We start from the raw sequence: 12,055 nt of genomic DNA on the forward strand, positions 1-12,055 counted from the left end.
CTGCACTCTTACTTTCTTACCCCAGGACACTAATGAATTTGGTTTAGGCCAGCCACTGACTGTGCATCTCACAGACAGGATTGTGGCAGCAAAAGAGGAGTTAAAGGAGCAACACAGAGGCATTCATTCAAGCTCTGGGTGGGAAATAAGAAAAAAATAAGCAAACAAACAAAAAACAATGGGCTTTCCTGTAGAAATGAGGGGGTAAGCCTCGCAGTGTCTGAAAGATACTTTCTTATCCAGTTCCCAAAGAGAAAATACTACTTGCATAAACCAGCTTGCCTCCATGATTTTAACCCACCAATCTTATTTCTATGGGAATACTGTCATTACAGTTGAACCCAATGGGGAGTTGAGTCTATAAAATGGATAAAAACTAATATGTTAAATCCACTTCTAAAAATACCGTGCACTGAAAAGGACTTTTTTAAACTGGAAAGTTTTGAAAATGCATGAGTTAAAAGTGGCATTTTCTACTAAAGCTGACTCTAAAGGAATAAATCCTCCTCGCTCTACAGTTATTCCCGGGATGGATGGAGTTCTAAAACGAAGTGTGGAAATTATATAATCACCCAAATCTATTTGGTGACTGTTAGCCTTGTTTCCACACAGAATTTCAAGCATTGTTATCATTAAATTAGCTCCATTAAACACCTGCAGTTAATCACTCTCTGAGTGTGTGGAGGAGAATTCATTACATTCAGAAAATGAGTGAAGCCCACTCTGCTCTCTGGAAAACAAAATGAATCAGAAATTGAAAATTAAGCTTCTCTGAATACTGTTGATCATAGATTGAGCTTTAACACAAGCATGACATATATACAGAAAGTTTGTTGGAAGATATCTATCTGCTAATTAACCCACTGTTACCATAATCTAAGGAAACAAGCTAAAACAGGCATTTGGATATTTCTCAGCTCGCTCTGAAAGGAGGCTAAGTAATATCACATTTGACACTTATGGTAGTAAGTATTACTGCTGGATCCTGCTGATGGGTTAACATTGTAAGACATCATTAGTGCACAGCAGGAGGTATGACAGGTTAATGCTAGGTAATTAGACTTCTAGTTGGATATCTTGTTTTGGGAAACAGAAATAGAAGCAACCTAAATGTTAATGTTAGCCAAAATCTTTATTAAAAAAATAGTAACACTCAAAGGCAGAAGAGAAATATCCCAGACGCCTAGCCCAACAATGAGCTTGGTTAGATTTGACAAGAGACTGATACAGGAGGCAAATGGAATGGAATGGAATCAGGAGCAAAAGGGAAGAGTTAAACAGCTTAACATCTGCTTCCTGGAGGCCAGGGTCCTACAGTATGAACCATTCTTAGAGCGAACTCACAGGGTTTCTGTCAAACGATTGAGAGGCTGCCTGGCAGAGCATGCAAAAATTTAGCCACCTCAGTGGCACTTGGAAGGTCACTCAAGAGAGGCTGGATCAGTGGGGTATAATCCAACACAAAGGAAATCTCCATCCTCACTCACCACAAATACAGGGATTTGTCTCCCCCAAAAAGAGTAACAGTCAAAGGAAAATAGGAAAGTCTTTTCTCTGGTTGAAAAGGCAACTCAATGCTTTGAGAAGTTTCTCAGAGATATCACACACTTGGAAGTTTCTAGTGTCTGTGTGATAGACAATCCTAGAAGGTACAGTTTCAAAGTTATGTGATACTCTATGGTAAAAATAAAACCAGAACTAACTTTCTTGTTGTTTCCATAACTGCCCCTTGGCAGGCTAAGTGTTGACTAGGCCTGAGGGAAGACCTCTGGGTAATAAGTAAAATGTAAAGAGGAGGCATCTAATATCTCAGGTTTAATAACAACCATTTTCTTTTCTAGGCACTCCAGAAAACGGAAATGATCAGTAAGTCGGGCTACCCGATCTCCCCCAACCCCAACATCCAATTCTGCCATTTACATAGAGAACATTTCCGAGCTTATACTTAACATTTTATATATGTATATATTTGTTTTCATTTAAAAAAAAATAGAGAGAAGCTACCATACATGGGTTTTAGCTACTTGTCAGAGCTACTTAAAGACAACTACAAGAGAAAACTACTTTTAGGCACAGATAAAGTACGAGACAGAAAACAAGGGAAAAAATGATGAAGAAAAGATGACATGAAGGGGCAGAAAATAAATATAACTAAGCCAAATCGATAAACCACACCTAACATTTTAAGATAGTTTTCCTGGTGAGATGCTCAACATGTTCACCACAGCTAAGGACAGCAGCATATGTTACATGAGCTGCCTTTGCCTGAATAGGAGCACTCCTCTACTTTGTAGCAAAACAGGCAGCTATGGCAAGCAAGGGATGGACAAGCCAGGATGCACTGTGTTACTGATGAAAAACCTGAGAGCCATTAATGTTTTCTTTGTTGGCCCGAATGTGTGCCAATACAGTAGTGGTATTGGGGGTGGGAGGGGTTGTTTTGGTTTGGTTTTGGTTTAGATTCATTAGATTGTAGCCACTACAGAAATAATAGCTCTTACTTACAAATGGAGGCTCTCAAGATGTCTAGGGAAAAGAGCTGCATTTTTGGAACTAGAATCTGGGGAGTAATATGGGGAAGTCTCTTTAAAATATTTGGTTCAGACACTAAAATCTAGAGATTTAATAAAAATGAATGTCCCTGGAACTCACTATCTGACCAGAAAGTTCACAAATGTTTCTTTGTCTTCTACTACATAACTCAGCACTGGAGACATATGTAATTTAGACCTCATGACTTCATTTCCATAATCCAGGTGATGTTTCACTAAACTGATGGTTCCCAGTGCAACAATGTTCCAATCTGCCATCTTTCTTCAAAAAATACTGGAAAGGGTCACACAGTACCTGTGTGCTTGTAGTAAAGATAAACAGCGTTTGCCATAGAATCTTAGAAAAACAACTTCGCCTTTTCCTCATTTTGGGCTACATCTGTTTCCTTGTGAAGAACACTGCACATGTCTACAGAACTAACCGAAGTGTTTCTGTATCAAACAGGCCTCAGTCCGATAAAGAGAGTGTAAAGCTGCTCACTGTCAAGACAATCTCTCATGAGTCTGGTAAGTGCCCATTTGGTTAGATGACAACCAGTGAGACAGACATCTAACGACAATATTGAGTTTTAGTCACATGAAACCCAACACAAAACAGAACTTCTGGAGAAATAGTTCAGCTGTTGCTCTCAAGAAATGCAAAGTCCTGTTATGAAGAGGAGAGGATCTTTAAAATGTCTCTCTCATAAAAGGGAGTCTTGCTGGGCGGTGGTGGCACACGCCTTTAATTCTAGCACTTGGGAGGCAGAGACTGGCAGATTTCTGAGTTCGAGGCCAGCCTGGTCTACAAAGTGAGTTCCAGGACAGCCAGGACTATACAGAGAAATCCTGTCTCGAAAAAAACCAAAAAACCAAAAATAAATAAAAGGGAGCCTTGAGCCTTACATTACTGGAGATATGAGATGGGGAACTCCTAGTGATATCTTCGAGGAGCAGGCTATAATAAAGACTAGTTGAGGTTCTCTCCCTCCTGTTTCTAGAAAAATGACAACTCTCAGTAAAATCATGGCTTTCCCAAGCAGACACTACCACCACCACCAACAGCAACCCTAGAATGAAACCCTCTTGAGTTGTGGTTTGCAAACTGAATGACAGATTTGGCTTTCTCACATTCAGATGGTACCTGCATCAGTAAGGGAAGTTGACCCTGGTAGATAGATGACGGTCCCCCTTATAAGTTTCTGGTTTTTTCCTATAGGACCGAGGTATAAAGCAGGAATATTATCTTGAGAATATTAAGCAGTAGTCTCTGATACTTTCATTGCTTCCCAGTTGGATTTGGGAACCACACTGCTTTCAAAATTACCTCAAAGGTAATCCAGCTGTTTTCCATGGGGAAACGCCTGGATCAGATAGAAACTGATGATTCTGAATAGACTTTAATAGTCTAGAATTAAGCTAAGTGTAATGACCTCCAAATGGATTGAATTTTGATTAAAGTCTATTATTACCAGCACTTGGTGGCCTCTTCAGTGTTCCCAATCAAATGGCTTCTCATTGCCTTTCAAACTAATTCAAATATATCTTCTTTATAAAAAATCATTCTCACCACTTACAAGAAATTTCATTTTGGAAATTATTTTGCATTTGTCTCAGAACCAATGTTGAAATCTTTCCTAAAATATAACTAGAATAGAACCTGAAATGACTGAATTGATTTAGCTCAATTTTTCTACCATCACCCATATGATTATCTCAAAATATTTAAATAAAAAGTCATCTGATAAAAGAGTCCTCAAGCCACTCACAAACTGTAATTGAAAGTTAATTACTGCAGCTTACATTATTTACTTTAAGATCTAAGGCATACAGTGTTACTTAACATGTTTAAGTGGGAAGACAATGAAACCAGAGTTACAGCAGCCTTAAATGTTTGGGGATATGATCATCGTTTCGCTATAGAATTTCAGAACTCTAATCTCAAAATGAATTATGTTATGATGGAAGCCAACAAGCAAATGTTTCCAAGAAAACAAAAACAAAGCAAAACAAAAACCTCTACAGCCTTATACTTTCAATGAAAATTGCAGTGTAGCCAGGAGTGATGGTACACACCTTTAATCCTAGCACTTGGGAGGCAGAGGCAGGCGGATTTCTGAGTTCGAGGCCAGCCTGGTCTACCAAGTGAGTTCCAGGACAGCCAGGGCTACACAGAGAAACCCTGTTTCAAAAAAACCAAAAACCAAAACAAAACAAAAGAAAGAAAGAAAATTGCAGTGCATGCTGAATTATTTTAGTTTCCAGATGCTTTAGGGATCCTGGATAAATTTTGTTACTTTTTCCCAGTGTCAACAGTTTCTTTTCCCTGAACCCTCTTGCTCTGGCTGGGTCCCCATGCTCATCACCCACATGGCTTGGCTCCTTTCTCTATGCTCTTTATCAAGTATCTGCTGCTGAAAATGTAGTTTATACTTGTTTAAAGGTGGAGCGTGTCTTCATATAAGAGAAATAGTGTGCAACTCTGGAAGAAACCTGTGCTTTCAGAAGAACGTTCTTGCCTTTTGTAGAAAATGTAGACTAGTTAAAAACCACTGTATCTAAATGCAGAATATATGCCCAACATGATTGGCTAAATGGGACTCTCAGACTAGAACTCAGAAACCATACATTCCGCTTCCCCTTTAGCATACAAAGAAGGGTATAAGAAATTTAAGGAAAGTATTTGATCACTTTATGTATACTATAAAATAGGGGAAAACGATAATATGCAATGAACTTTTAATTCCATCTGAAGCACAAGCTTGATGCAACCACTCTTGGCCTTGGCTATCTTATTGCTTCCCAGCTGCTCCTTCTGCCCTGCACACACCAATGTGCTCTGTGTTTTCGTCACAGTGTGTCTGCTATTTTTCTGTTGCTGTGGTAAAATAACATAACCAAAGTCAACGAAGAAAGGGTTTCATTTAGCTTATGGTTCCAGAGGGAGAGAGTCCTTATGGTGGAAAAGGCATGGCATGGTAGCAGGAGCAGGGAGTGAACCACAACCACAGACCGAGAACAAAGATAGAGAACAGAAAATATGGCAAGGCTCTAAACCCCCAAAGCCCACCCTCAGTGACATGCTTCCCCAGCAAGGTTCCATCTCCACAACCTTCTGAAACAGTGCTACCAAGTGGAAACCAGGTGTTTAAATATGTCAACCTGGGGGACATTTCTCATCCAAATCATTACATCCAGATGTCATTACTGTAATAACTGTTACCCAAATCATGATGTTGTTGGACAGAACATAAGGTCAAATATTAAGGATTGTAATGAACTCTTGTGTGATACCCTTTATGTGATATCTATCAGGTAGAAGGGGTTAAATAAAAATTTATTTTGGGGGCTGGTGAGATAGCTCAGTGGGTAAGAGCACCCGACTGCTCTTCCGAAGGTCCGGAGTTCAAATCCCAGCAACCACATGGTGGCTCACAACCATCCGTAACGAGATCTGACTCCCTCTTCTGGGGTGTCTGAAGACAGCTACAGTGTACTTACATATAATCAATAAATAAGTCAAAAAATGTATTTTGTTTATTCCCTACTCTTTACTTTATCATCACGGGCTCCAGGTAAGTGATGTACCTTTGGGAAACTAAAGAGGTGCAAAGAGAAGGTCGTAGTGCAGTTGGAGCTGCAAGGGCTGTCACACTGTGCTCAGCAACTTTTGCAGCACAGGACCTGAGGTGCACAATTGGGAAGAGACCCCAGTCTGTCCTGTAGTTCTCTGACACAGCTGTGAAAGTATCTAATGACATACACATTGTCACCAGAAGACAGCTGTGTTAACCACTGGCAGATAAAAGCTAGAGTAAAAGGATGGCATGCATCCTAACAGCTGGGGACTCATCCCCATAGTATTCCAAGATAGTGATGGGCTCTTAATATTTGATACTCCCTGAAGGATGGAAGTCAGAAGAAATGCGCCCATCATGAATTTAGTACCATGTAAAAACTGCTCTGAGACTATCATCTTCCCACTGCCCAGGTTCATCCTTTTACCTTCATACTCGATAGCAGAATATGGCTGAAATCTTAAAAGATATCACCTGTATGCTTCCCTAAATGTCACTAAAGTCTTCCTGTTGGCTTATAAACTGTTTCCTCAATAATTAAATTAATAATGAATAAATTAAACAGAAGGACCCAAGAATACCTTCTTGGTAAAATGGTACTTTAAATATACACTGTGTGTTTGCCTAGGGGAAAGGCACCTTGGGTAACAGGAGAGTCAATAGTGAACCATCTGGCTTCTCCACTATTGTATCCCCTGCTCCATGCTCTTATCCCCAGGAAGTCAGTAAGCAAGGCTTTAAGGGTGAAAAGAGAAGACAGTCAAAAAAAGCCCATAAATCTTACTAAATAATTTCCAGGCAATACTAAGAGGCAAACTGTGGCTCTAATGACAATCTTGTAGAAAAATTGAACTTTTCTTGAAAAGAAAGAAAGCTCAAGAAACTTTAGTTTCATACTTCATCTCTCCGAGCACATAGATCAAATCTATCCTCCGTTCTTAGGCGAACACTCTGCACAGGGGAAAACCAAGAACTGACATCGTGATGGATCCTCCCTACACCTGGGCAATAAATATGTAAGTTTCCTAATTCCATTAACAGAGATTCTCATTAATATCTGTTTCCTTAGCCTGCTATACCTCAGATTATTTCATGGACTTTTACACACTGAACACTTAATGATTGATGTCAACAAGAACATCTTTGACTATTTATCTAAAAAGAAACTATAAGAAAAGCTGCCAGGGACATGACTGAGTAGAACATTCTTCGAGGGGTCCTCCTTTAAGGAATGACACAGCTTATTCTCCCTTCCTCTGCATGATGCTTCCTCGTGAGTACAGTCACAGGTTCTACAGTGTAATGACAACTTGCAAGGGCACAGGGACAGTACTGGTATACCAGTTGTACTTTGTTATAGGAGACACCATACAGAAGCTGCATGAGGTTAAAGTTGTGCCTTTCTAACATAGGCTGGCTCACGGCTGGTGGGTGAGCTCCATAGAAGACCCAACCATCTTTGTGCTGTAGGAACGGAATCAGGAGGCACTTTCTCTCTGGATCTAGGAACCATAGATATATGTACAAATCCATTTGAACAGAAAGCCCAAAATGCAATCCTAGTTAAGGTTTCTTAATCCTCAATTAATCACAAAGACTTCTTTTTGTTACATAACCAGATGAGGAACACAGCCCTTCGAGTAACTCAAGGAGACCAGATGGAAATGATAAATTTCATGCTGCCATAATTGTTACTAAAAACCCTGGAAGTCCTCAGAAGCACGTACATCCTAGCTTTTGATCAACATGCTCCTTGTCTGGACCAGGAGCCAGTGCAATGCAGGAACCTTTCTTAGTTCCTGTCAAGACTGCTCTGGGATTGCTTCATGTGAAACTACCTTAGGCTTTCCTAGAAGCAGTTGAGGAGACTTTCAGATCTTGCTTTGGTTCTTACAAAAAGCATTGACTAAATGCTGTCACAGTATTTGTTATTCCATAGAACATACAGAAAAATGTATCCTTCATAACAAACAATACAAAGGAAATGAACCAGTCAGTACTTACATGTCCAGGACTGGCCTGATCAGCCTGGTCATCACATGAGTAACATGCTCAGGGTCAGGAGTGCTCCTGTTCAGTGCACTGCTTGTATCTACTGCCCAACTATTAATCTGGTCTTCTACCCAACACTCAGTTGTCTTCTGAATACATGGGATTGTCTAAGCTCTCTTCATCAGGATCAGCAGACAGCAGCAGAGATGTCCATCTAGATTCAGACATCACCATTATCATAATCTCATCTGCCTCTGGCCTGTTACTAGGTGTGTATTGCAGAGAGAGGAATCTAGGGCTTTATCCTTCCTTTTTTAATGGTCACTGGGTTGAGAAAAAAGTTGGAGACACTGGGTGTGGTAATATGTGATTAATACACGAGAATTAATTCCTGTAAAGGAAGTTTCCTTGAAAGCCAGCTGCAGTTTCCATTTAGCCCAGGACCTAGTAAAGAAATATTGTCTTACAAAAAACTCAAAATGTGGAAGCCAATTGTCTAGCCTGGATAAAAATGAACTCCCTTCTATTCAGATGAGTGGGGTGAAAAGAGAAGAGAAAGCCGGGAGGTGGTGGCACACACCTTTAATCCCAGCACTTGGGAGGCAGAGGCAGGCAGATTTATGAGTTCAAGGCCAGCCTGGTCTACAAAGTGAGTTCCAGGTCAGCCAGAGCTACATAGAGAAACCCTGTCTCAAAAAAAACAAAAAATAAAATAAAATAAAATAAAATAAAGGGAAGAGAAGAAAAAGTTGTGTATTAAGGGTTCGTCTGTATTGCAGATGGATCACACAGACCTATAAGGTCTTTGGATATATCAGAGTAGCCATGCTGCTGGATTCAACTTTCTCTACACACTGTGGGTTGCAAGAACCCATGTAAATGCATGATGAGTGTGGCAGCCCTCTTGTAACCCTAGCTCTCAGAGGTGAAAACAGAATGTCCCAGAAGCAAGAAAGCTAACTAGCCCTCCTAGCCAAATTGCTAAATTGAGTTCAAGTAAGCAGCCTTCCCTCAATATCATGAGAATGATTGAGGGAGACACCATTAACTTCTGGCTTCCACATATGACTGTGTACAATGCAAACATGTCTAAACATATACAGCCACAATCATGCATAATATACACATATCGTACACACAAATAATATATTCATTCCAAGGGATAGGATTTCTTGTCTTTCGATTCGCAAAGCTAGCAGAACTCCTGTTGCTCTTCTGAATAAGTCTGGAATTGCGTAACCATCTTCTGAAAAGTAAAGATCAGAAAGGAGTGGGCAGAAGCAAGCGTGGCATCTGCCAATGGCACCGTCTATTTGCCTTACTTTCTCTCCAACATCCATATTTCTGTCACTGTACTTAGAATTTAATAACCAGCGAGTGATTTCCTGGCTGTCAGCTAGAAATCAGATTTCAGTTCAGAGACTCATAAGGATTTGGGATGGGTTCATCAGAATTAGGGAAGGAGCCAAGAACTTTCTGAATCTGTGTGCAACAGCAGTGTGCAGACAATCACTTACATTCAAACTTGTCACCTCAAATGAACATTCTAGATATAGCTAACGCTTTCTCTTTGAGCTATAGATCTTTTTCAAGTAATATTTAATGTGAATTGGCAGGGCAGATAGGAATTTCAAAATCTTTTACCTTGACTGGGAGAATAAAATCTTACATAAGAATTAAGAAAACAATTACAGAAAGATACCATCTCATCAATTCAAATCTATCCTACCATATGCTACGTTTATAACCATAGGAAGGTCAATAGGGCACCAGAAAATAGAGTCCTTATACTACAGACCTGCAGTCATACTGGGGGATGTCCTGGGTACTGTGCTCAAGGTCCAGCACCTAGCAGTGTTTAGAAGGAAATCCAGATGTTCCAAGTGGTTGGCTGTGGGTTGGAAAAGGGTAGAAATGGTACTGCTGATGGCAGCCATGCTAACAGCCTGTGTGCTTGAGTGAATCACAGAAGTAGCAGCAAAGATCAGGATTGTGGAGTGAGGGCCAGTTTGGGGAAGATATCTTTCTCTACTCAGTCTCACTCTGAAGTGTGTATCCCATATATGTGAGTACTGTGTATGACAACACCTTAAGGAAGTCTCCAGCACGTCTCCACACTTCCTGTGGATTCTTCACTTCCTTAGATCTGAGCTTTTGTTGTTTTTGACATTCACAGGCTTCAGCTTCAGCTTCTAAACTCCAAGGGTGGAAAGAAGAAAAAGTCCTGAGGAACCAACACAATTTCCAGTCTTCTTACCAGTCTATACCAGTCACCTGTCCTAGCAAAGGAATGCCATATCACCACCTGATAGTATCATAAAGAGCTCTGGATATCTCCTGTGTGAGATGTAGAAAATCGAAAGACTCTAGTTTTCAGGGACTTTGCTAGGAGGAACTGTGATCCCCCAGCCCAGGCAGGTGGGTTCCTGGAAAACATGCCGTAGCTGAGTTTAGACTTTCCAGGTTTTCTTAGCCTCGATCCGTGGAGAAACTTGCCTGTTTTCTTTGAGTTCTTGTGTTAGCCAGTGTCAGTATTTATTGTTTCCCACTGTGTTAACACAGGAAGAGTTTTGCAAGTGTGTTAATTAATGTTAAATGATAAGTAGAAATGTTACCATTAATAAAGAATGGCTGTACTCAGCATGCTAAACATTACATCACGGCTGGTGTGGCACTGGCATTGTAGCCCCATAATTGTGGCAAGCATTGGGTTGGAATATGAGGACTCATCAGAATATGCAAAGAACATCTGTAAAAAGCACCAAAGGACCAAAGGATTAAAGTATAAGCCAGTAATAAAGGGAAAGAAATCACCACCATGTCTTTGGTTTCTCTCACTTGTAATTCACACCATCTGACAAGAATGCCTGGGCACTTGTGGTATCATGGTTAAATTCCTTTGATTGATCCATTTCACTGATACCATCTCTGTGGTTAGTTTTATTTACTTATTTTTAGAAATATCAGACGTGGGACAAGCAATCATTATTACTAAAATTTCAGTCTCTAGAAAATCAACCTCTTATCAATGCTTAATTGAAATATTATTTTCCAATGAGTCACCTTCCTAAAAATTCCATAAAAATATACCAAGGCCCCTGTCAAGAACAGATTCCACTCTTGAAACCTTGATCAACCTTGACCATGTTCGTGGCATGTGAGATCAAAATGTTAAGATGGCTAGAGCTCTGGGGAAATCTCTGGAATTAACAAGCTTTGCATGGTAGCTCTGTAAAACATCTATGATTTCTTCAGCTGAACTCAATGAAAGCTTATTTTACTGATCTGAGGGAAGGTGAAGGCATGAGCTACAGAGTCATGCTGATTTTCTTTTACTGCGATATGGTAAAACCTTTCAGCTGTAGGGTCATGTGATCACTTTGACTTTACCTTTCTAATATTTGAGCTGCATCTTATCCAAGGTATCAAGCAAGCACATATACAGCTCCCATGGATTTCTCCCTATTGTTCTGTGAGAAGGATAGCAAAATAGGGGGAAAAAAAGAGGAATCAACAGCACATGCGCCTTGGGACTATTTCTCATTAAAAGGCTTTAAAAGTGTGAGAGATTGGTTGCAGCACCCCCAGCAAGGGGTATTTGTAATTATTCTAGATTGTTCCAATGACCACCTCAGCAAAAGCCTTTTAAAGTAGTTTTTGTATTGCAAAGAAACAAACTCTTTTACTTCAGGCAAAATGGATTTTTTTCTAACTTTCATGGACATCATCTGTACTGATTTCATCATTCCAGATTGAGAAGTGGTCATAAAGAAACTGCTCTGAACCAACAACCAATGTGTCAGATGTGTATTGAAGGTCAAACTGATAACAGAGAATTTCTGGCCATACTCAAGTCATTTGGTGGCATCAACTTCAAAGAAATCTCAACTTTGTACTTAAAATAACTTAAATGGTGGAAAGGATAAAGTATTTTGTTTCGAGCCAATAATTCCA

The 12,055-nt window shown here is 40.0% G+C and overlaps 1 protein-coding gene across 1 annotated transcript in view; it reads left to right on the forward strand.

Annotated features, from left to right (window-relative positions):
- Positions 1-11,663, forward strand: part of Emcn (endomucin) — an 85,417-nt gene extending 73,754 nt beyond the window's left edge. Inside the window, exons 9-12 of the mRNA XM_021158495.1 lie at positions 1,842-1,866; positions 2,998-3,059; positions 7,052-7,125; positions 10,278-11,663. Of these exons, the coding sequence (XP_021014154.1) occupies positions 1,842-1,866; positions 2,998-3,059; positions 7,052-7,086 (122 nt within the window). The 3' untranslated portion in view covers positions 7,087-7,125; positions 10,278-11,663. The remainder of the gene's footprint in view (positions 1-1,841; positions 1,867-2,997; positions 3,060-7,051; positions 7,126-10,277) is intronic.
- The last annotated feature ends 392 nt before the right edge of the window (positions 11,664-12,055 follow it).

The sequence above is a fragment of the Mus caroli genome, chromosome 3 (assembly GCF_900094665.2).
Source record: "Mus caroli chromosome 3, CAROLI_EIJ_v1.1, whole genome shotgun sequence".
Lineage (NCBI taxonomy): Eukaryota > Metazoa > Chordata > Mammalia > Rodentia > Muridae > Mus > Mus caroli.